Raw genomic sequence first — 24,930 nt, 5'->3', positions numbered from 1 at the left:
GATCCAGAAATTTCTGTATTATCCTGGTTTGATGAAGCTCAAGGTAATTTTTTGTTAAAGCAGCAAGGCCTTTTGAAGTCACCCTGAAAGCCCAGCTTGCGCTTTGCAGTCTGCTGCCCTGGCAGGTGGAGCTGGACGACGGGACAGCGGGCTGAGGACCCCACCGTCCTTCACGGGCCGTGGCGCTCACTTGAGGACTGGACATGATGAAATCGTCATGAACTTGTGAAGATATCTTAATGCATGACCGCATTCTTTTCTTTTTTTTTAAATTCCTCTGAAGGCTTTGAATCTCAATCTTTATTTTTAAAATATTTTATCTGTCCATATTTTCCCTAGAGTTATAAATCCTAGGCCATGTCCTGCTGTCTCTTGCAAGGCCTATGCACGCGCTCCCTCCTCTGCCCAGAACACTCTTTCCCTGGCCACTGGCCCCGTCAGGCCTCCGCTTCACCGCACTCCCCCCGGCCCCTCTGCCTTCTCCCGGTCCTGGGTTAGGAGCCCCGGATGCCCCCCTCCAAGACTTCTCCCGACCATCTTACACCTGGCTGGGTCTGGGCAAACCCTAACCCACTCTTCCTTCAGCCAAGTGAGGTTCTCTGTGTGGGAAAGAGCATACAGGGAAAACAGTGTCACTGAACAGTCTTTCAGATCGCGGTCTGGTCCCAAGACTTGAAGACGATAAAAGCGGTCAAGTCTCAGAAGGGTCTTCGCCGCCACCCGTCTGCTGATGCCAACGGAAGCTTAGCCATCCTTTCAACTGAAACTGCACGACGACTCAGCCATCTCCGGCCCCTGGACAGAGCAGCCGGACTCCGCAGGGGTCCGTCGACACAGCGGACTCGTCCAGACCTGCGGCACCTGTTCCAAGGATGCCCTGAGTAGTGAGCGCATGACAGCTGGTCTCCGTGAAGGAGACAGCACTCGAGCCACGGGCAGTCTAGACGGCACAGGGTGACTTAGCCAGGTGGAGAAATCTGCGTGTTGACAAGGCCGTCTTCTATTTTAAGTGCTCTTGGAGGAGAGAAGGGTAAAGAGATTGCGTGGACAGCCCAAGGCGGTCACTCGGGTTCCTGCCAGCAGACGGAATGGCCTGGGGCTCCAGGGACCGGACGTGGACCCCAGGAGCTCCCTGCAGGGATGGGAACCGACACACTCTCTTGTCCCGGAGGCCCGGGAGCCGGTCTGCCCGTGGCGAGGCGGTCAAGAGCAGATCTGGTCAGAGCTGGATCCTGCTTGCCGCCCACATATTTCTAAGCTTCCATGTGTTGGGCTCTCTGGGGTCTCTGATGTGGAGCAGCTCAGACACAAGTAGGCTGGCCCCTTCGCTTGCTGGGATCTGCGTGGACGCCGACCACACGCGCACACGTGGCCACCTCCACGCACCGCCCCCGTGCTGGAGCCCCGACCCCTCTCACCCGGCAGTGCCCCCAGCCAGACTTGGGGTCGGGTTTTGTTGTGTGTGTGGGTGTGTGTGTTTGCCTCCCCCACTAGGATGTAAGCTCCCCGAGTGCAGGGATTCCTTTTTTTAGAAAATCTTTTTATTATTATTTATGGAGACAAAATTGATATACCATAAAATTCATCTTCTTAAAGTACACAGTTCGCTGGGTTTCGGGTATTTGCCAGGTGGTCATGCCACCAACTCCGCCGTCTGCTCTTAGGAGTTTCCCCACAGAGGGAACTCCTGCTCCTCCTCCTCCTCTCCCGCCCCCGCCGGGCAACCACAGATCCACTTTCTGTCTCTCGGACTGTCTGTTCTGGCTGTCGCATGGGTTATTTCCACACTCCACCGACTGTAAGCACTGCCCCTGGGAAACGTTCGTGCGCACGTCTTAGGCGAATGCGTGTTTTCATTTGTCGTGTGTTCACCCTGGAGGAGACTGGGGAGGTCGGATGGCCAGGTTTAACGTCTTGAGGAAAAGCAGAAATTCTGGTCTGTTTTGTTCCCCATTCTCTCACTGGTGCTCAAAGGGTTGCTGGCTCATAGTAGCTGCTCAGTAAATACAACTGAATTCATCAGTGTGGGTGTCCTCACCAGGGGCAAGAGAAGGCCCCAGCTGTGCCTGGAGCCTGGCTCATGGCGAGTGTGGACTGGGGCACACGGCTTCCTCCCTGGGTGACTCGGCCTCCTCATTTTTATGCATTTGGGAATAATGGGGCCTGCCTTCCGGGCTTTCTGTAAAGATTTAGGGGATGGAAGGGGTGGAGGGGTCACCCCCAGCGGGCACCTGGGACCTGGAAGCGGGCTCTGCATGTGCTGGAGTCCTGGCTGAGCTGCTTGCCAGCCCACAAGCCGGGGAGCCTCCTCATGTCCATTTCTCTCCCCTCTGGAATGGAAATAACTTTCCCGTTGGGTGGCTGCGTGGAGGGGGTCAGGTGCAAACGGGCATCCTGCTGGTACACCCCGGGAGGCACTCCTGCTGTCTTCATTACATCTCTGTGAAGAACGAGGGTCTGTCTCTCCTGGGGGTCGTCTCCAAGATGCTTTAGATAACAGGGTTCACTGTACTCCTTTTCCCTGACCAACGCATGTATCTTCATTTGCGACAGTATGTCCTGGCCACGGACTGCTTTCAGCTGGGCTACGCAGAGGATGGGCACTGCAAGGGCGACACCAACCCGAACATTCCATACCCCACCCGGCTGCAGTGGGACATCCCGGAGGAAGTGAGTCCCAACGACCTGGGGTGGGGATGAACGGAAACGGTCACAGCCCAGGGCCCGCCCCCCGCGTCCTTGCTGAGTGGGCACCGGCTCAGCTGGAGGCCGCAGACACAGACTTGTGTCCACACACGGGCCGTAGGGCTGCTTGCCACAGCTCCTACTGCCTCCGGCCCCAGGAAGTGGTTCTGTTTCACATTCTGGCAAAGATTGTCGGCGAGATTTCCAGCTCACATTTGGCTGGATAGCACAGTGAACAAGGAAAAAGCAAAGTCACTTCCTTTGGGGTAGAAATACTGTGAGATCACTAACTTACTATTTCTGTTTCTCTCAAAGATTCTCATACAGAGGCCACTCGATAAAAGGAAGCGTTTTGGGGAAGGAAGTTTAGGGGCGGAAATACCACATTTCTGCCCATCCAATCCAAGCAGGCATTTCTGGGGCCCGAGAAGCGCTTCTCGAAGTAGAAAATGCCACACGTGGGGCTGCCGTCTCAGCCAGGCCTTCCGTCCTGCGTCCCCAAGGGCCGGCGTGAGCTCCTCAGAGCAGTGTCCCCACTGCCGAGGTGCATGGGCTCGGGGTCCTTGTACCTGACCAAGTCGGTCCCTGGGTATTTAAAATGTTTCTGTAGGTTTAACTTTCTCGAGCAGCTTTAGTTTTCCCAGCACAATGGATCAGGAAGTCCAGAGAAATCCCTCCTGCCCACCTCCCCCGACCTAGCACACACGCGCCCATCCCTGACATGGGGTCAGTGTCGGCCTAGTGCATTCTTGGCCTTTGCGCGGATGTACGAAGACCAGTGTCCGCGCACAGCCTCACGCTGAGCAGTTTCATGGCCCCAGATGTGGGTGCTGCTGGTTCCTCCCTGTCCCCCGCCCCCATGCCCCTGGCACCCAGAGGTCTTGTCACAGTCGCCACAGTTGGCCTCGTCCACAGTGTCCCGTTCGTGGAATCCTGTCGAACTCGGCCTCTGCAGACCGGCTTCTTTGCCTTAGTCTCATGCATTTAGGGCTCCTCCTGCGTCCTTGTCCTTCCGTGGCTTGGGAGCTCATCTCCATGGTGTGGTCGTACCATGGCCCATTCGTTTTTTAAAATTGGGAGCTGGGTCGCCACAGTGGATTTCACAAAACTAAACTCTGGACTGTGCGGAATGCCCCATGGGGTCGTGCGCAGACCAGGAAGCCGGAGTCCCCCACGGGCATTCCTCCTGCTCGGGTCCCCCCGGCACTCCTGGGCGAGCGGTGGGGGGGCCTGTCGTTCCCGGACTGTGGCTCCGGGATGACGCTTCCAGGGAGGACCGGGAAGAAGATGCGATATGTGTCTGTTCAAGCAACAGCTCTGTTGGCTGCACGAACATCTCGTCTCTGCGAGGAATGTCAGCAGCCTGGGCTCACATCTCTTTCTCCTTTTTCCTCTAGTGTCAAGAGGTGATAGAGACTTCCCTGAACAGCGCCAGCATTCTGGCAAACGACGTGGATTTCCACTCGTTCCCGTTCCACACCTTTGGTAAAGGGCTGATCAAGAAATGCAAGACCAGCCCGGATGCCTTCGTCCAGCTTGCGCTCCAGCTGGCACATTATAAGGTACGAGCCGGGGCTCTGTGGCGAGCACTCGGTCTGAGCACCTGCCAGGAGCCGTGTGCCCCGGGGCTGGGGAAGTCCGGATGCCTGTCCCGGGGGCCGGCCGCAGGCAGGGTGGGATGCGGTGAGCAGAACCCCTCTCGGTGGGTATGGGGCAGGTCTAGAAAAGACACAGATGCAGGACAGTGGAAGAGGTAACATCGAAATCAGAGAAACCGGGAGAAGTTAGGCCGGAGACCGAGTTCCAGCTGACTCTACGGTAGTTGTTCACAAAGATGATCAAGTCACGAAGCTTTCTTGCCCCGAGGAACACACTTAAGTGTGTGCTCACAGAGCCATCGGGCAGAAAGGGCCGTCGTCGAAGGGGCGCTTTGTCTGAAGGAGCGAGGGACTTACAGACCCAGTAGCCAGATAGAGGAGCTGAATCTTGGAATTAGCAAGCTTGACCTTAAAGACTGCTGAGCACGGGGATGCACCGCGTTCGGGCGATAAAAGAGACGCTGCCTCAGACACAGAGTTTCATAAGGGGATGCCAGGCTCCATGGTAATACGTTTGCAGATCTCGAAACGATTTTCCGCAGTGACAGAAGTTAGTGAAGCTGACCTGAGACAAGGTAAAAAGCCAGGAAGAGGTCAGTCCCCATGATGAAAGTCCAAAGTCGGAGGCCTGCCCGGTAGCGGGACCCTGCTCAGAAGTGGCTTCGTTGCTTGGAAGAGGGTACCCTGGGCATGATCCGGAGCTGGATAGAGCCGCCCAGCGGGTGTGGAGTGCCTCGCGGGGGCTCCTTAGTCCTCAGAGCTGCTGGGGAAGGCTTTGCTGATCTCTGCCTCTCTCATGAGCAGGAGAACTCCCTTGCCTGAGACCCGCCGCTCGCAGTGGCATGGCTGAACTTGGATCCAGGCAGGCTGGTTCTGGAGTTCGTGTCTTAATTGGAGGGATGGCGAGAAAGAGCTGTAGACCAGTTTTGCTCATGAACGAACGTGCAAAAAACCTAAATGAGATATTAGCAACAAGAATCCAGCATTGCAGGAAACGTGTAAAAGCAGCAGCTTATGGGGCCAGTGGCCAGGGGCATGGTTTGGTATTAATAAACCCAGAGACAGATTAAATTACTATTTGGATCAGAGAAGAAAAAGGACAGTCCTCTCGACAAATGCTAGAAAGACATTAAAAACTTGGCGTGTGTTCCTGATAACGGCTCTAAGTAAGGGGAGCTGTTTCCCTATCGTGATAAGTAGCGTCACAGATCAGTAGCCAATGTGTGGCTTGAAGGGTGAATAGGTGAGTAGCCCCATTAAGGAAAGGATGAGGCTGCCTCCACTCTAGCATGTCCAGCATCCTCAAAGGCCTTTCCGTAAGTACAGTGAGCACAGCTGATGGGATGACTGGGCAGGAGGGGGATCAGTACATCTTCTGATGGGAATGGAGGTGGCAGAGAAGCTTTTGTGATGAAGGAGTGTGCACAGGAAGGAGCCCAGTGCAGAATTCTATGAAGACCAGTATCTTCTTTGTCCAGCACTTGGCCAAGTAGAAAGTACAACAGGCCGGGGGAATGGGAACCAGGGACAGGAGTCTGGGGTCCAGGCACACGTTGGTAAAGCAGCTGGGACTTTTGGGGAGGAAGGCAGAGACAGTCTTCAAAAGGAAGACAAGGCTGTGGTTTTGGCTGGAAAATCTCGACCCTGCAGAGGCGAGTGTGCCCAGTTCACACGTCCAGTGTCAACACCGTCTGAGGTCTGGAGGTGATTTTCCAAAGGGAGCTCGAGCGATTGATTTTCAAGTTCATTTAGAAGAAGTGATGTCTGAGAATAACCAGTAACATTCTGAAAAATAAAAGTAACGAGGTGGACATTGTTTCTTTCAAAGCCTAAAATGTAGAAATTAGAAGAGTTTAGTAATGAGCAAGGTGCAGTCCTGGGCACGTCTCTGGGATAGAGGCAGGATTTGACATCGCTGGGAGGGCATGGGTTGGTGAGTTAATGGGCTTGGAAAAATGGGCCAAGAGGTTCCTTTTGGGAAGCAAATAAACAGACCAGTAGGCAGACGGAGTCAGCAGGGGGTAGTGGTTCACGAGAGCAGAAAACTACAAATTGCTGGGGAATATATGTGGGAAATTTAGTCTTGCTAGGAAGCCCGTAAATGCAGCGTAAGTAAGACTGCATGTTTGCTCTGCGATTTGCAAAGGCCTTTCAAGTCCACGCTTGTACAGGGCAGTCTAGAGAGGGAAGAGCACGTGCGGCAGTGAGGCTCTTCCAGTGAGAAATGTGCGTGACCCTAACCTGGCAAATTCTTCCTCGAGAACTGTACTCTCTGAGGCCCGGTTCGCAGAGATGAGCTGCACCAGGCCCCTCGGTAAAAGTTTGAATCTGTCGAAAGGGTTATCAGTGTGAAATGTTAGATTATCGTGTTTTTGTACAACGGACGGTTGTGTGTCTGTTAAATGTGTCCGTGGTGTGTTCTGTGAACACACTTGACCATTGGCACATGTGAAAGTTTTATTTCTTTACTATGGTGATCTGCAAACTCGGGCCCACGGCCCACTTCCCGCCCTTCACCTGTTTTCATGTGGCCCTTGAGCTAAAAATGGTGTATTGTTAATAATTGAAAAAACAAAAAACAGAAGAATGCTGTCTTGTACGTCTGTATATCACATGTCATTTCAGCGTTCGCAGAGGACGTTTGCTTAGCATTCAGTCAGACGAATGGTCCGTGGGTGTTTCGAGTGGACTGAGCAGGTGCCACGTACGACCCATTAAAAATATAAGGCAGATCTTTCCATGCAGAAGTTCTTATGTGCAGGCCCCGTTGAGGACCAGCTGTGTTAGGGACACGACTCTGTGGAGCTGTGGTTCTGACCCTTCCTGGCTCAGCTCAGAGCTGCAGAGCCTTCCCTTGGCTCTGTGTAAATGCAGATGTCCTGTGTGTCCTGGGGGGGTCTCCGTTCCAGGCTTCTGACCCTTCGCTGTGCCCTGGACCTTGCACGAAGTTTGGGAAAGCCTTGGGGATCCCATCTCAGCATAATGTGTATAAACCATGAAAGGAACTACGTAGGGTTATGGAGATAATCAGTTAATAAAAATGCACATCAGAATATTAAATGTAAATTTATAGCACAGTGAGTGTAATTATGCACTAAATTTGGGGTGGCAGAGCTAATGACTACTGTAATTTTGAAGTCGTGATAAGCATAGATGGTATTTTGGGACATCTGCAGCAACCATAATTTGTTGTGCAAATAGCTATGATTTTCTCTCCAAAGTCACCACACTGTTGATAATTACTGTGGTTTGTTGGCTGTGCTTCTACTTGCTGTATTTCAGTTTGAGGTTAGTAGAAATTAAAATGTATCTATTTTTCCCTTCCGAGTTAACATGTTTCAAAGGTTAGTGACCATTGGTCTGAACCCTGTCTGCCCTTCCAACCTCCTGTCATAACACAACTGGTCTCATTCACTCAGCTTTTGCCACACTGGCCTTTTCGCTATGCTCAGATATGTCCAGCTCTTTGATAACTCAGGGCTTTTGCACTTGCTCTCCATCAGTGGTTGCTGTGTCCCAGATTGAGGTGTGGTTGGTTAGGTCTCTGCTCAAGTCCCCCATCTCCTGTTTAAAATGGCTTCTGCCCCCTCCCTCTTCTGTCACCCTGCCTTGTTCCTGTTTGATACCCCGTCACTGTGTAATATCCCCACTTCTTCTGTTAGAACCTTTGCCCCTTGAGGGCAGAAACATGATCAGTCCCCAGTGCCAGGAATGTGCTAGCCACGGAGGAGAAGATAGACATCGGTAAATAAGTCACGACCGATTGAGTGAAGACACTTGGCAGAGGTCTTAATTTTAGTCCACAGCCATTCGCTTCCTGCTTTTGGGTCATGTTTGTTTTTCATTTAGAAACTAGAGGTGAAAAATTCCCCCAGGTGCCACCAGCCTGAACCCTGAGCCCCGGGGCAGCCATCCCAGGGTGTGACAGGTTTGTGTTTTCACACCGTGCATGTCCGCATCCCCACCGACCATGTCTTTTGATCCAGCTCGTTAGAAACTGGAGGTGCTCTCCGGATGGCGGCTGGTTGCAGCAGGTGGAGTGGGGCTGCTTGGCTCTCGGGGGGCCCGAGCACACTAACATGCAGTCCATTTGCCGAGAGGTTTCCAGACGATCGTTTACAAAACCGTGGGTATCCTGCATGACCGTGCTGACTGCTGACACAGTTAAAGTTTGGTGTTGGAGAGTGGACCTCGCATAAACCAGTGCATCCGAGATCCCAAGCTAACGTTTATGGAATGCCTAAATGCCAGATTCCTACTTTTTCCTATAGCTCCTCCTCTCCCCTCCCTCCCGCCTTGTCACGTGCCCCTGTGAATCCTCCCAGGCATATTTGATGACCGACCTGGGCCCTTGCTTACCTGCTCTGTTCTTATTCTTACTCTGCTTAGAGTAGAATGAGGAGGTAGAGCCCCTCTTGGAGCCCACTCCAGGCAAAAGTAATGACTGGTGTGTGGAAGAAGTGCAGTGAGTCAGTAGCTCCTGCGCCGGGTGTCGGGGGCAGCGCGGAGGCTCCCTCGGGGGGCGCCGCAGGTGGACGGCAGTGAGCGGCGGCTGGTCGCAGACCTCCTGGCCTGTGTTCCTCACCCCGTGGCCTGCTCGCCTCGTCACTTTACAGGCAGGACTGGGGGAGGGACAGAGCCCCGAAGGCCACTCACAGGCATGGCCCGCTCGCCAGGGACTTCAGCCTTGACTCTGGCACTGGGTTTTGCTTCACGGTGTCCGCTGGTGGCAGGGTGTCCTCTGTCTCCTTGGGGTCAGTGGGGCCCGGACGCCGAGAGGTGTTGTCCGCAGGAACGACTTGGGTCCACAGACTGCCGTGGCCACTTTCCGGTCCAGACGGGAAACCTGGCGTCTCGGGGCGGGCCTGGCGGCCAGGGGCGTCTGCAGGGGTTTCCCTCCCACAGGGCATGCACGGGATGCCATGTGCTTCTTAGACCCTGTCTTGCTCCTCCTGCTGCTTCTCCCTGGAGCCCCCGCTGACCTGTCCTTCCATCACCTGCAGGGTCTCAGCTTCAGATGCTGCCTCTTCTGTCCTCCTGTCCCCCTTCTAGTCCCTAGACCCTACGGGGCCTCTGCCTATCTGACTCCCCACCCCTCACTGGGCATGGACTGCTCTGCCCCACACCCAAGAGGCTGGTGTGGCTGGATTCAGACTGATTTCTCCACTTAAAAATACTGAGCTCCGGCTCTGCCAGCCCCCTGGGCAGCCCCCTCTGTGCCCCTCCATGCCTGTTCCTCACGCCTTCTCTCTGGCTCCCGGCCCCTCGCTGCTTCTCCAGCCTCAGCAGGCCGAGCCGCCTTCTTGGTTCAGCAGGAATACGAGAGCATTCCGAAGAGACCTCCTGACCGCTCCCCCCACGGCTACCCCTTCTGTTTCATTTCCCTTCCTGTCCATTGGGGCAGCTGGCCACCTGCTCTCCTGCTGGGGGACACTGCTCCTGACCTGTCTCTTCTCTCCCGGGTCATCCTCATTGTCATCCAAACATGGTGGAACATTTCCTGCCAACACCTTGTGTCTTTTAATAATTTCCAACTGTTGCATGGCCATTTCCTTGTCATGTCTTCCTTCCATAAGTGTGTCTGCACTCGGATAGGTGTGTGAAGCTCAGGAAATTGTGCAGTGGCATCTGTTGCATCTGGAAATGGACCCTGGGCTACCCAGAAACTGACCCCCCCCCCACCCCCGGGCCTTTCCAAAGCTAATGACGTCTCCATCTGCCTGCCGCACAACCCCGTGTGAAGACTGATAATGACTAAAAGCTAAAGCTGACCGTAACCCATCCCTTCTTGTGCGTTAGAGTCCATCAGCGGGCCCTGCCTTGTATTAAAGTACTTTTCCTCTCCCAGGACATGGGCAAATTCTGCCTCACGTACGAGGCCTCCATGACCCGGCTCTTCCGAGAGGGGAGGACGGAGACCGTGCGTTCCTGTACCATGGAGTCATGTGACTTTGTGCTCGCCATGGTGGACCCCACCCAGACGGTAAGGTGGCGCCAGGCCGCAGAGACCCCGCACACGCCTTCTCTCGGGGCGTTGTATTCAGCTTCTCTCCCCGCTGCCTTTCAGGGGAGCTGAACATGGTTGGGACACGCGCAGAGAGGTTAGCGTTAATCCACGTGGACTCCCTAGGAGTCTAGAACCTCACAGAGCACGGGGAGGCACGGGAGTTGGTGCAGTGGGACAATCCAAGGAGCTGGGGTGTGGGTGAGAAGCCTGGAACCATGCCATAGAACCTTCTACCTGGGGTCAGCGGAGCCCGCTGCCCATACCCAAGGTCCCCGCACAGGCTCGGGGCTCCGGCTTTCCTTCGGGTGGCCCCATTGGCAGCATGAATCTGGGGAGGGGGGCAGCCCCTCAGGGGGGCTTCTGCTCTGGCACGTCCCTCCCGCCTGCTTTAATGGTGCCATCGGGCCCTTGCGGAGAAGGGCCCCTTAGGTGCGTCTCGGAGCCTGTGGGGTCCGTCCCGCGTGGCGTGACTGTCCCGCCCCTTTACTCAGGTTGAGGAGAGGCTCAAATTGTTCAAGATCGCCTCCGAGAAGCACCAGCATATGTACCGCCTGGCAATGACTGGCTCCGGGATCGACCGCCACCTCTTCTGTCTTTACGTGGTGTCCAAATACCTGGCCGTGGAGTCCCCTTTCCTGAAGGAGGTCAGTTGCCACAGCCGGTGGCAGCTCTCCCAGCTCGCTGGCTAAGCCGGGACGAAGTCAGGGCTGCCTCGCCAGTGGGAAGTGGCCTCCCCCAAATGGGTCCTGGGGCTCCGCTGTCATCACAGTGTCCCATCCAAGCTGTGACCTTAGTGCCGTTTCCCTTCAACCCCTGGGGAACGCTGTGCGTCACACGGTACCCTCCTGACCTCCTTGATGTAAGTGACCTCAAGCTCGGACCATAGTAAGGTACACACAGGTGACTAGGACGTGAGGAGCGAGTATTTATTAGTCTTGTTTTTAATACAGTTTATTTACTTTTAAAGGTGTGAAATTTAACTTGTAATAATGCTGTGTTGAACAAGCAGCTTGAAAAAATTCCTGAAAATTAGCTTCAGCCCAGCACGGCCCCCTTCCCAAGTCTTAGTTCGTGTGTCCGCCCCCTTTTTTGGGGGCGTGTCGGCCCCCCGGTCCAGACGCCCTCTCTGCACATGGACTGGCCTGAGCCAGCAAGACGCCTTCCGGGATGCAGACCTCCTGCGTCTGAGACCATCCGGGGTCCCAGCGAGCCTTTCCCTGTCTCCCGCTGGGGCTGCTGCGCAGGGACAGAGGAGGACGGCGCTGGGAAAGGTGTCATTAGAGAATGTCCTTGTTTGACGCTGCAGGTCTTATCTGAGCCATGGAGGTTATCGACCAGCCAGACTCCGCAGCAGCAGGTGGAACTGTTTGATTTGGAGAGGAACCCGGAGTTCGTGTCCAGCGGAGGGGGCTTCGGGCCGGTAAGTGCCCAAGGGTAGGTGGGCACGGAGCTGCATGCCCGGGGACCGGCTGTGCCCGCCCGCCTCCGCTTGGGGTCTTCCTGGACCCTGAGCACTCCTTGGTACCTTGTGGGTCCCTCCCCGCCCCACCAGGAATTCGCAGATGATTAGTGCAGGGGCTTATGCTGTCTTGTATGTGGAATGTGGGACAGTCCCGTTTCCTCATCGTCTCCTTCCCCGAGGTTAAATGTCAGCTTACCTGGTTCTGTAGGTCGCTGACGATGGTTATGGCGTGTCCTACATCCTCGTGGGAGAGAACCTCATCAGTTTCCACATATCTTCCAAGTTCTCCAGCCCCGAGACCGTAAGTACAAAACCAAGTTGCCTTTCCTAAAGGCATATTTTTGCCATTTTCTTTTTAACTTGACAGACGTGTTCCTCCTTAATTTGACAGGAAGTAGCAGTTTAACGACATGCTTTTTTCCTCGGTTTGGACATTTTGAGATAAAAGAATTTTTAAACTCTTTCACCTAATTTTATTTTATTGTTATTTTTTAAGATTTTATTTGAGAGAGAGCGAGCGAGGCCGTGTGCATGCATGAGTGGAGGCAGTGGAGGGACAGCGGGAGAGGGAGAAGCAGGCTCCCCACTGAGCGGAGAGCCGGACACGGGGCTGGATCCCAGGACCCTGAGATCATGACCTGAGCTGAAGGCTGACACTTACCCGTCGAGACACCCAGGCTCCCCTCTTTAAAGTAATTCTAAAGAAATGATCTTCTTTGGTGGCAAATATTTGTCTTTGCCTATAGGGCTGGCTTTAAACCCTAACGTGGGAGCGCCCGCGTGGCCCGCGCGACTCTCAGACCCTGATATCAGAGGGTAGATGGAGGTCAGCGTGCACGTGTGAAGGAGGACGAGTACAAGATGATGGGGGGGGGGGCGCCTGGGCGGCTCAGTTGGTAAAGCGGCTGCCTTCGGCTCAGGTCATGACCCTGGGGTCCCAGGATCGGGTCCCACACCGGGCTCCCTGCTCCCTGCGGAACCTGCTTCTCCCTCTGTCCATCCCCCTGCTTGAGCTCGCTCTCACTTGCTCTCTCTGTCTCTCAAATAAATAAATGAAATCTTTAAAAAATAATAATAATAAGATGATGCAGGGTCTGTGGTGTTCTGTGGGAGTGGAACGTGTGACCTCCTTCCCAGCGTGGCACACTGAATCCTGGTTTCTTTTCTGCCTTTCCACATTGTGGATCACCTGAAAGCACGGCCAAGTTCACCGTTAGCAGGGAGGATTGGAATTCATTTATTTATCGTGCTTTGTGTAATGCATTGACATTAGGGGAAGCCTTACATCAAGACCACATCCACGCGAACTTAGAAATGGTTACACCTCTTTGAACCCGCAGCGTTTCTTTGGAACGTGTCACTTCATGATTCAGGCGCTCACCCAAAGCTCAGAGAACTGGCCAAAAGGAACGTTTGTTCTCTGAGTCAGGTTCAAGGCTCCAGCGTAGGGATTTCGACGTTGTAACGTGCGTTTTTGTCTTTTGTCTTTGCGCGGAAGGACTCGCATCGCTTTGGGAAGCACCTGAGACGGGCGATGATGGACATCATCGGTTTGTTTGGGTTCGGTGCCAACTCCAAAAAGTAACTCCATTAGAGCCGCGGTGAAGCAGAAGGAGCTCATCCGCCAAAACCAAATGAAGAGTAGCTGTCCGATCCGGAGTGTAGGTCTGGATGCAGAATTGCCCCCACGAAACTCAGTTTTCCTTTCGTCAAGGGTTTGGTGTTTTCCTTCTTATAGAACAGCAGGTCTCCACCACGTGAAGTCTGACTCCACTACTTCCTGGCAGGTCCCAACTTCGGGGATCTTTTCATCAAGTGCCCCCCTACCCCCGCCCCTAAAAGTGTTTGCATCTGCCTGTGGTGACTGAGGGACGAGACTGTGGTTGAGCTATTGAAAGGACTGGTGGGGTCGTGACTTCACGCATTGGGAACGCAAGTGGCACGTTTCCTCAGGGGGAGGGGGGTGACCGGACACCTGGTACTCACGGGCGTTTACTACTACCCGAGCTCGTTTTGTTCAGAGAGGAATGCGTTCAAGTTCTGGAGATGTTGACCGTTTGTAGCTGACACGCGTGTAGCGCGCTAACGGAGACACTGCGCTTCTGGAAACAGTTCCTGTCGCCGTGGGTCACTCCGCCACTGTCCGTCTCTGGTAGCCCGTATTTACCTCTCTGTGTTGGAAGCGTGCTGTCCGCCTCATCTCTACTTTTACTGACTGTGCAAGTCTTCACAACCCAGTGCCTTAAAAGTGGAAGGCCCAGAGCGAGAGGGAGACCGTGGGAAAGATTTCCTGGGTCGGGTCGGTCTTCAGGTGGAATTGTGTCTTACTCCATTCTCAACTGAAACCCTAAATCAGTGTTTCCTGTGGTTTCCCTGTCCCTAGAAAGACCAGTTCCCTCCTGAGGGCAGCTGGGCTGGATGCCCCCGCATCCGACGGCCTTCCTTGCATCATTAAGCTATGAAAGAAAGGGTGTGTGTGTGTGTATGTGTGTGTGTATGTGTGTGTGTGAGAGAGAGAGAGAGAAATGGGAAGCAAGAGATGTCACGGTCAAGTGTGATGTGTCTGGAGAAGAAAGCATGAGCTGGGCCTCCGGGTAGCTGCTCACCCAAGCTGACAACAAAGGCAGGACGTGACATTTACCACTGACAAAGGAACAAAGCTTGAGAAACAGGAAGAATAACCTCAAAATGGTCAGGAGAGTGCAGGGCCAGTAGGCCCCAGGAATGCTTTCCAGTCCCAGCTGGCAAGAGATAGAACCACTGTCCTTTCCAGAGGAGATGGAGGGCGATAGAGACCATAGGCCGCATCATCTCAGTGATGGACGAAAGTGTCGCAGGTGCTAGGTCTGACACAGCCTGCCCTTCAGGTGGGTGTGCCTTCATCTGGAAGCATCCGATCGACCAAAAAGCAATTATGCACTGAGTCGTCTCCAGGATTTAACGTAAAAAATAAAGGATCATGGAACGGGAAAGCCCCACGGCCTCCATGGCCATAACGACCAGCTTAGCTGTCCATTTTCAAAACTGTATTTTTCTGACCACTTTGTTCTGGTGGGGCTCGCCTCTGTAAGAGCCGTGCACTGCCGGGATACCATGACCAGGCCGGACCGTCGGAGGAGACGGGTGCTCGCTACAGGGCGTATGCGTGTTTTGTTTATGTACGTGTGATAATGTCAAAATCCCACCTAAATGGGCCAAAGATTTTTTTTCCTCTTAAAAGCAAAAATGAAAACACACACAAAAAAGCTAAAATGAAAACCAACATCTACAGTAACAAGCCCTACCCCCCCTTCCTTCATGGTTCATAGTGAAGGAGGTATGGGGGAGAATCGCCCACTCTGTCCCCTGGGGTAGGCAGGCGTGGCTTCCAGTCAAAGCTGGCATCAGTCGCCATCAGAGCCACCCCAACCCTGCAATACTGACCACTGACCTTAGCGTTCCCATGTGAATTCCAGTGTCGCCGTGTAGCACTCAAACACATTTGGGCTCGTCTCTCAGGTTTAAATATTTCAAATGTAATTAATTGTTGTTAACCAGTGCAGTTATCAATGCAATTTTATATTTCCTAAAAGAAGGAAGAGTGGTTTTTATTGTACATGTTGAAAGGAGGAGGGAAGAGTATTATGTATTTAATTTAATTTGGAATAAACCATAGTCTTAAAGGAGCTGTGGTTTGAATTTGTTATCTTGGACTGTCCATTGCATGTAAATACAGATGCTCTTTTGGATGTAAATCTGAGAACTGCAGTATGAATGTTATCATTAATAAAACATTAATCCCAGCCTTTGTTCCTGGTTCTTTTGTAATATGAATAAGGAGGTTATAAGTCAGGGGTGGAAGTCCAGGAGCTGGAGACCTTTGGAGAGAGACCGCAGGCGGCTTATAGGAGGCCCAGTCTGGCGTCAGCCAGACTCACTGACCTGGCTGAGAAGGGCAGCTGCCAGGATGGGCTGTGGGTTTCCACTCTGTGTTCATGCATTCTCTCCCTGCTCCCATGCCCGTAACAGTGTCTGATACGTAGTAGGTTCTCGAGTATCTGCTAAGTGGGTGCGTGAATTCAGTTTTCTCGGTAGTCTTTCTTGAGCACCTACTGTGTGCTAAGCTCTGCTAGGTACAGCGGGGACCCCACGAGGTTCTGGCTGTGGGTGGAGCTCAAATCTGGTGGGAGGACGACAGAACCAAGACAGCCATTCCAAGGATCTCCAGTGTCCCAAGGGAGATGAGAGGATCACGTGTGGGCAGAGGTCGCTGGCTGCGAGAGGCGGCTGATTTGAAGGGAGGCCTGAGTCACCACACAGCTGGCTTCGGCTGATCCCGGCTGGAAGAGCATTTCAGAGTGTCCCAGAGGTCCTGAGCCTTCGAGTCTGGCTAGGTTGTGACTGGCCCAGGTGGCTGCGCATCGGCTGGCATGGGAGCTGCCCCTTGAAAATGTGGGAATGGTAAGAGTCTTGCTGGTTGATGTTCTTGTCCGGCTGCTCAAGCTGGTCCGATGTTTTTCATGAGGGCCCTTCAGTTTGTGTCCGCTGCCTGCTCCATCCCTACAGTTTGGGAAGCCCAAACTGCTCGCTCAGCCCTGCCCTGAACGCAAATGACTTCAACCGTGATGAGATTGTTTCAGCCATAAGCTTAAACGCCGTCTACGCACGCATCTGTAGGTGAGGCCCTGCGAGGGCTGGAAGGATACACAGCTGACTGCAGTGTCTCCTTGGCCGGCAGCACGACAGGGGATGGCCTGTTTCTTAAGGGAACTTTGGCTCTATCTGTAATGTTTAAATATTCCGGTATAGGGCCTCTGGGTGACTCAGTGGGTTAAAGCCTCTGCCTTCGGCTCAGATCATGATCCTAGGGTCCTGGGATCGAGCCCCGCATCAGGCTCTCTGCTCGGCAGGGAGGCTGCTTCCCTTCTCTCTCTGCCTACCTCTGTGCCGACTTGTGCTCTCTGTCAAATAAATAAATAAAATCTTTAAAACATATATATATATATATGTATATATATATGTATATATTCCGGTATAGAGTTTATGAGCCAATGGAAGAAAAAAATTATTCTGGTTTTGATCTGAAGAAGTCAGGCTGGTCTGGGGGCCTCAGTTTCCCGATGTGAGGCTGGAGCTGAAGACCCTGGGAGCGTCTTTCCTGGCCCTTCTCCCCGCAGCAGCCCGTCCCCACCCCAGCCAGGGTCACCGGGCTCTCCACGAGCCCCGCCTCCGCCCCGCCCCAGCTCGGCCCCGCCCACCGCTGCCCCGCCCTTGCGGGCTCCGCCCCTAACCGCCAACGGCCGCAGGCACGTGAGGGGCTGCTCGCTCAGGCCCTGGTGGTCTTCGCTCCCGCAGCCGCGGAGGCCCCAGGTGTGTGCCCCTGAGGAGGCCTGACCCCGCGCCCGTCCGGCCGCCGTGGGGTCTGCCCGCGGTCTCCCGGCGCGGCCTAGGGATCTGCAGGCGGGGAGGGGGACAGTGGGTCCCCCGGTCGGACCCTCGGGAGTGGAGGGACCCCCGCCCTGGTCAGGTCCTCGGGAATGGAGGGACCCCCGCCCCGGCCGGACCCTCGGGAATGGAGGGACCCTGGCCCCGTCACGCCCTCGGGAATGGAGGGACCCCCTCCCCGGTCAGGCCCTCGGGGACAGCGGGAACCCCCTTACTCCCCGGTCAGCCCCTCAGGAATGGAGGGAACCCAGCTCGGGTCAGGCCCTCAGGAGTGGAGGGACCCCCTCCCCCCGCCCCCGGCCAGCCTCCAGCCTCCTCCGGCGCGGGGGGCGGGGGAACCCCCCGTGGGACGCGGGGCCGGGGCGGGGCCGTGCCCGCCTCACCTGGCCGCGTCCTTGCAGGTGCTCGGCTCTGGGCCGGAATCCGCGTGGCGAGGGGTGCGTGGCGATGCCCGACCCGAGGCCCCCTCAGTGGACATGGAAGAGGTCCCTCTGCTCGGAGGGATGTCCGGCCCGGAGGAGGAGATCGTGACCGACCTTTTCAGTGCAGAGAGTCCGTTCGTTTCGGAGAACCTTACCCTGAAAACCCCGGTGGTGGTGAAGCACGAGGAGGACGAGTTCCACGTGTTTAAAGACGCGTATCTGAGCTCCGCGGAGCCCAAGGAGCCCCTCCTGCACGCGTTCAACCCCCCGCTTCACGTGGACTGTGACAGCCAAGTGAAAGTGGAACTCGCGGTGGACGGCAACGACGACGAGGAGATGCTCCCGGAGTACCCGAGTCTCCCCGAGCTCAGCCCCCTGGAGGACGCCGCGCTGCCGGTGGTGGCCCCGCAGCCGCAGGCCTACAACGTGCACTTCCTGTCCTCCCTGCTGGCCCCGCACCGGAGTCCTGCTGTCGTGCCCCTGGGCGCCTGGGCCAGGGAAGGAGGTGCCCACCCGGGGGTCCGGGTGATTCCAGTAAGATCCATGTGGGAGACAGGCGCCGGACCTCGGTCACCCGGTCCGGAACAGAGAAGTGAGACCGCTGGCCCGGGCCAAGATTTCCCTCACAAGCCTTTTCCCGGGGTCAGTAGCCTCCTGAGTTGGAGTCACTCATTCCAACTGAGCACCTCCCTTTTGTAAGCTTCCCCCCCACACCCCTGCCGACCCAGCCAGGCCATTCTCCCTGCAGGAGAATTAGATCCTGGGGGGCTGACAGCAGAAGAGGGAAACAGCAAGGAAGTGTGTGGCCTCCCCTGTTGCTATCACTGGCTTTAGGAGAGACCCTCCCCCCACCTGTATGTTAGAGTCGCTAATGTCCTGGGAAATGCAGTGTGATTGTTTTCACGTAATCCTGAAATCAAGACGTCGGAGCTTCTCTCTGCTAGTAAGGGCTGTTCCTCAAACATAAGTAACATAAATCAGTCTACACAAATTCCTGCTGATTCTGGGCTAATGGCCCTCTTCTGCTGTTGCCACTGGTGATTTTTCTGCTTTGTTCTTGCCGGAATGAAACAAATCAATTTTTAAGGGAAACAGGATCCCAAGGAAATGGGTACTGGCCCCCTAAGAGGATCAAGTTTGAAAAGCTAGAGTACTCAGCCCTTAAATCACAGTAGTAAGTTGTTAAACGTCTGAGGAGCACTTTGGAGATGGTGTTGGGATGAGGGTGGCCTAACTTCGTGTATCAGAAGTCATAGCTCCAGAGCTTGGATTTCTGCCTTTCTGGTTTCCCTTCGGTGCAGCTGCTGCTCCTTAGTGTAAAGGACAGATGGGGAGGAGAGGCTGGGCCTCCACCACCCTCTCCACTTACACACTGGGAGCCCTAGAGCTTGCCTGGTCCTACCAGCCATCACCCACAGTAGAGGTCTTCCTTGACTCTTCCTCGGATGGCTTGCAGTGTCAGCCGCTCTGTTTGGCTTCCGGGCCAGACTGGGGTTCCTGGCACCTTTTGCCTGTTGGGCGTCTAGGACGACTGCTTTACAAAGTGGACTCAGTGAGAATTCACCAGAACAGGAACAGAACTGGCTCATCTCAAAATCATAACATTCTCTCTCTCTTTTTCTTAAGATTTTATTTATTTATTCGAGACAGCAAGTAAGAACATGAGAAGGTAGGAGGTTAGAGGGAGGAGCAGACTCCCTGTGGAGCTGGGAGCCTGATGCGGGGATCGATCCCAGGACTCCGGGATCATGACCTGAACTGAAGGCAGCGGTTTAACCGACTGAGCCACCCCAGCACCCCACATTCTCTTCTAACATAATCCAATTTTAACAAAATGTAGGTTGGACAAAATAAAGGAGAGGCTATTTGGATGATATTTCTTTGCTTTTAGAAAATATTATTGCCTATTTCCTAGTTAACTAGTAAAATGAAAAAGATACAGCATGGACATGTTTATCGTTTAAACAGAATGGGATTATTTTAAAGTAAATATTGAGGATGAATTGCTCATTTCCTTTTTCTAGAAATTCATTCCCACATTGACCTTTGTTCATATCTCTTCTGTAAAAATGGGACTTCACTGAGTGTAAGTAGTTCAGATCATAGTCGCCTGCAGCAGAGGAGCTGATACATTTGCTGTGCAAGTACGTGTTAATTATAGGGTGGGAAATTCAATCTGAACTCTGAGGGCACCAGCCTGGCAAGTTCCTTAAAGCAGAAAGCAGAAGAAAATTTAAAATTTTCTCCTTCTATAAAATGTGAATTATCGAAATAAAGCCATAACTTGAAACACAGCTAAACCTTCTTCTTTTTAAAGATTTATACCTTCATGCCGGTCTGCTGTGCTAATAAGGAAACTGCCAGTAATTATCATCTGTGCGGGTCGCTGACTTCACTATTTGTTGGACATCTCCAAGTTTGCATCCACAGCCACACCTAGAAAGATCGTGATCTGTGCTGTGATTTTATTGTTTTTATTATTTTTTGAAGATTTTATTTATTTATTTGACAGAGATCACAAGTAGACAGGCAGGCAGGTAGAGAGAGAGGAGGAAGCAGGCTCCCTGCCTTTCTGCCAAGCAGAAAGCCCAACACAGGGCTTGATCCCAGGACCCGGAGATCATGACCAGAGCTGAGGGCAGAGGCTTAACCCACTGAGCCACCCAGGCGCCCCCGTGCTGTGATTTTTAAATGAGGTCTTCAGAATGTTACCCTAGAATCCCGTCTTTTTGGAAGGACCTGCCTCCTGGCCTCTGGGGAGCTCCCCTGCACTCTGCAATGGGCACTCTAGGGCTAGTGGAGGTTCAGGAGGGGTTGGCCGATGCCATCCCAATCCTCCTTGCATTCTTAGCAAATGTAGAAAGAATCCTCACAATTTTGGAACCCTCAAATCTGATGGTATTTTTTTAACCATTGAGTCTTTAGTTTTTAAATTTCACCAGTTTTCAGCAGTATCACTGGCATTTTGCCGTCTTGCTGGTGACCTTGCCGCGTGTCGGTGAGCTGGCAGCTGTTGCAGAAGATGGCTTAGAGACAAAGCTGGCCTTTCCCCAGGCCCTTAGCATCTGTTACAGTCCTGCCGTCCAGTCAGGATGCCGCTGTTATGTAATTGTGAGCTCTGCTGTAAATACGCGATCAATATTAAATCTGATATGTTGGCAAGGGTTGGAGGCTTCTTGAGAAGAAAACAAATCAACTGGAGCATTTCATACAACCTAAGGAGCACACTCTAGGAACGGTGAGAAAGGGCCAGCTTGGAGGCCAGGTTAAGGAAGATCCCTCGAGTCTGCCAGGTCCTAGAGAAGGGGGGGGGGCTGTTGGGCCCCTTGAGGGGCCCGCGGCCAGCTGGGGCATCTCCTCAGTTCCTCATGCCGTGTGCTGGAGGCAGCATGAGCGCCGCGTTGAAAGTTCACCTGTGCATTTCGTGGGCAGATGGGTTTGGTCCTCAGGGTCCTTCCTCCCCTGTGAGGCTGATCAGAGAACTTACCACTCCTCCTCATTGCCCCCACATAGGGAGAATGACAGGGAGAGAAGTAAAGCTACGGGTGCTCTTTCCTTTACAAACAGTACGCAACCGTGAAAACCGGTGTCCACAGTGTGGTTTCTAAAATAACAATTGCTTTTTTTTTTTAGGTGGAAATAAAGGAAGCAGGTGGTACAATTATAAGTAACAATCCTGAGGAAGCAACTTTTCAGAACCCTCTTGGTCCAGAATCCTGTTGCAAGTTCCCCTCGTCGCAAGAAGCCGAGGACGCCTCTGGCTGCTCTCACAAGAAAGACTCTAACCCAATGGTAACGACGCCAAAGAAAATGTGTCTTAACTGACATTATCTTAAATGTTTGATTCTGATCATTGCTAATTCAATAGGAATCGTCGATTTCAGTCACTGTTTTTCCATTCTGTTTCCTTATTGAGTCCGCAGTTCTGATTGTCTCCTCTATCAAAAGAGGAACATAATTAAAACCATGTAATGCTCTGTTCACCTCTGGAATTCCCAGTTCCTGGGTCTTAGCAAACCAAACAAAGATTAGGACATTGTGGTCCTTGCTAAGGAGGGTAGCCCCAAGTCCCCTTGGGCTGGGGCAGCCTTTAGAACTGTGTGGTTTGGCAGGTTGGCGGGTAGAGGGAGCTGGGGGTTCTGTGGCTGTTTCCCTTCCTGCCTGCCTCCAAATTCCTAATAATACCAAGTGACACTCGCATGACATAGTCCGTAACCTGTGTGGTTCATTTAATCCTCCTGTCAACGCTGTAGGCTAGCCATTATTTTTATCTACATTTCATGGATAAGAAAAGAGAGATGTTACATGGTCTGCCTGTAGGTGGTGCCTCTGGGACCCCAGGTCTGAGTGTGGTGAGTGAGGACTAGGAAGGAGGAGAATCAGGCCCTGACTCTTCCTCTAGCTAACAGTCCAAAGAACCAGAGGCCGCCTTTTCCCTTGCAGCTCTTTACCCCAAGAAGGGTGACCTAAGCTCTAAGGCACATCCTTTAACTAGGAGTTAACTTGAAAATGAGCTCGTCACGAACGTTGGCTTAGCTGTGGCGTGTACCAGTACTGCCTGCCTGTCTGTGCTTCTGCTCGGGTGTGTGGGTTCTGAGAGCAGAGCTTGTCCGTGACGCCTGGAGCAGGTGAGCAGGATAATTCTTCTAGTTACACCAGGCTACTGAGTAGCATGCACACACTCCTGGCGGGGAGGGCATGGCAGAGCCCAGGAGAACCCATTCTTTCTCCCAGTTTTGTGTACCTCCGTGTGTGTGTGACTATAACTTTATCCTCTGACTACAAATAAAATGCCAACCCAACATGAACACTAGCCTCTTATCCAACATCAAGGTGATGTGAAGGTTTGAGCCAGTGACCAGCCCTTTGTTAACATTGGTTCTACAGGTGTCATTCTGCTAACATCGATCCTGGGTGCTTACTTGGGGTTTCCTGTCTGGGAAACCCAAAGGCAACCTAGAGTTGGAAACCGCAGTTTCTCTGAGTATCCGTGGTTTTACCGTCAGCATTAGTAGCTGTCGGGGCAGAAACTCTGATTTCTCTTGCCTTCACATGCATGCTGCGCTGTCTGGGATGGGACTGCGCCCCAGGAAGGTTCCATCTGTGCTTTGCTTGACTGGTGTCTTTGACTCACGGACCTACCTGGCTCACTGAGGAATCATCTATGGTCAGAATCCAGCGAGGTGATCTGAGAGTGCAGGAAAGATACCTCATGAAATATAAGATTATTCTAAGAATGTGACCAGCTCCAGAGGTGGAGTCGGGGACGAAGTCTTTTCCTCCAGTTGACTGGATCTAGTGGGGCTGGGGTGGGGCGGATCACCACACTCTTCATTGAGGCAGACAGTGGAACGTAAGAATGGAGAAGGCAGCTCAGTGCAGAGTCACCGAGACCTAAACCTCCACAGGCAGACACCGGTAGAGGAAGGCATGAGCAGGAACTTGCATTCACACCCGGAACACATCTCACGAAACAATTCCTGGGGGGGGTTTTGCCCTGTGGTTCCTCCAGAGAACATATTACTGTGGAGTAAGAAATCGAGAACAGATTTTAGCTTGCCGTTTTCCGTTAAAACTGAAATTCTGGATTAAAGTTACTTTCTCAGATTTAAGTTCATTTAGATTTGTATTACTGGATATCTTTTAAAATGAAACCTGATCATTATTTTTCATTTTAGGTGATATGCCAGTTGAAAGGGGGTACACAAATGCTGTGTATAGACAATTCTGGCCCAAGAGAACTAAAAGCTCTTCATTTGGTTCCTCAGTATCAAGACCAAAATAATTATCTACAGTCAGGTACAGAGTACATTAATAAAAACTTATGTCATATATCATATGTAAGTTGATAAGTGATTATGTTTGGCTTTGTATATAGAGTAAAAGTAAAGTAGGTGGTTAGGTTGTTAACTAGGCAACTTGCTAAATCTGTTCGCCCTTATAAGTGAACTAAGAATAGAAACAAAAATCTTTATAGACTAATTTATGTACATTGTGTTCTTGAATAGTTATCCTCTACTTTGCTAGCTGCAGAGAGCATGTGACGCTAACATGTGACTGCTGTTACAACATGTGCATGTGTTGAGAGGGGACTGGGTTGGGACGTCAGCCTCCCCTAGGTTGGGCAGGGGGCTGACGGTTCAGGTGCGGTTACACTGTATACAGTTTAATGGAAACGTTTTTGTGTAATCAGTGAGAACTGTGACTATGCTTTAATCACCACTGAGTTTTAAAATATATCAAATGCTGATTTTTCTCTGCCATTCTCTCAGAAACATCTTTAAACTGACATGATAATAATATATGACCTAGGAGTCCTTAATTATCCTCAAATTACTTTTAAGTGATTAAAGAAAGAATAAATAACAGAGTCTTAGGATTGTATTTACAAAAGTTAGACCCTAATTCTTGAAAACTAGGTATCTCTGTGTGGATTGTATACATAATCGTGTTAGTCTAAATCTTGAGTTAATCAGAATATTTTAATTATCAGATATTTTGCTGATCTTGTCAATGTTTTATTTATTTTTGTTTTTGTTGTTGTTGAAGTATAATCCACCTACCACATTATATTAGTTTTGTTTGTACAACATAGTGATTTGAAGTTTGTATACACGGGAAACGATCAGCGCAGTAAGTCTAGTCACCATTTGCTGCTACACAAAGTTGATGCGATATTACTGACTGGGTTCCCCATGCCGTACTTGCTGGTAATTTAAATTAATATTAAGTACAAATGTCATTTCAGTGGCACTACAGAGTTCAGGGCTAGAGGAAATACTGTAACTCCTGTTCCAAACTGATAGTCTCTTTATTTAGGGACAGATAAAATGTCTTCAAGACATTTGCTTTTCTGTGGTACAGAATCAGGGGTGGAGTTTAGTCTTCCAGAAGCCCTTTGTCCATGCCCCCCACGGTCTTCTGGCTCCATCTCCTGTAGGTCAGAGCGACATATGATCCTCTGCACAAGCAGGGGAGGCTTCTTTCCTAATTCCCCTCCTTCTGGAACATGACCCAGTCCTAATGCCTTTAGATCCACAAAAGGAAAGGCTTTATATGGTGTTCTCCAAAACTACTTCCTTGTCATAGAATCATAATCTCGTCACCATGGACGTATGAAATACCAGCATGAGATAAACACATCCTGGTTACAGAAGTGTCAAGGTAACATCGCTCAAAGGATGCGTGAGCCCGGAGCAGGGGATGTGTTCAGCTGGTCAGTGACTGAAGACACGTTTCTCCCTCCGCCTCTGCTCGGGAGCACTGAGGTTTGCAGGGCCTTCGGTGTGTCAGGAATGTTTTCCACGGCACACTTACACCAAAGATATACGA

The 24,930-nt window shown here is 52.3% G+C and overlaps 2 protein-coding genes across 7 annotated transcripts in view; both read left to right on the top strand.

The window, feature by feature from the left end:
* The window catches only part of CPT1A (carnitine palmitoyltransferase 1A), a 49,508-nt gene extending 33,974 nt beyond the window's left edge, over positions 1–15,534 (top strand). For both annotated transcript variants that reach the window (XM_047690580.1, XM_047690578.1), the window contains exons 13-19: positions 2,554–2,670; positions 4,083–4,247; positions 10,132–10,266; positions 10,782–10,934; positions 11,597–11,710; positions 11,961–12,053; positions 13,251–15,534. In XM_047690580.1, coding sequence (XP_047546536.1) covers positions 2,554–2,670; positions 4,083–4,247; positions 10,132–10,266; positions 10,782–10,934; positions 11,597–11,710; positions 11,961–12,053; positions 13,251–13,337 — 864 coding nt within the window. In that variant the 3' untranslated portion in view covers positions 13,338–15,534. The remainder of the gene's footprint in view (positions 1–2,553; positions 2,671–4,082; positions 4,248–10,131; positions 10,267–10,781; positions 10,935–11,596; positions 11,711–11,960; positions 12,054–13,250) is intronic.
* A 1,535-nt stretch (positions 15,535–17,069) lies between these two features.
* The window catches only part of TESMIN (testis expressed metallothionein like protein), a 37,795-nt gene continuing 29,934 nt past the window's right edge, over positions 17,070–24,930 (top strand). For 4 of the 5 annotated variants that reach the window (XM_047690582.1, XM_047690583.1, XM_047690584.1 and 1 more), the window contains exons 1-3: positions 17,569–18,240; positions 21,232–21,390; positions 23,277–23,397. In XM_047690582.1, the coding sequence (XP_047546538.1) occupies positions 17,653–18,240; positions 21,232–21,390; positions 23,277–23,397 (868 nt within the window). In that variant the 5' untranslated portion in view covers positions 17,569–17,652. Of the gene's footprint in view, positions 17,102–17,568; positions 18,241–21,231; positions 21,391–23,276; positions 23,398–24,930 lie in introns of those variants that run through there. The other variant, XM_047690581.1, reaches the window with a different exon arrangement.

This window comes from Lutra lutra, chromosome 10 (genome assembly GCF_902655055.1).
Source record: "Lutra lutra chromosome 10, mLutLut1.2, whole genome shotgun sequence".
NCBI lineage: Eukaryota > Metazoa > Chordata > Mammalia > Carnivora > Mustelidae > Lutra > Lutra lutra.
This window is presented reverse-complemented; position numbering and strand designations above follow the sequence as displayed.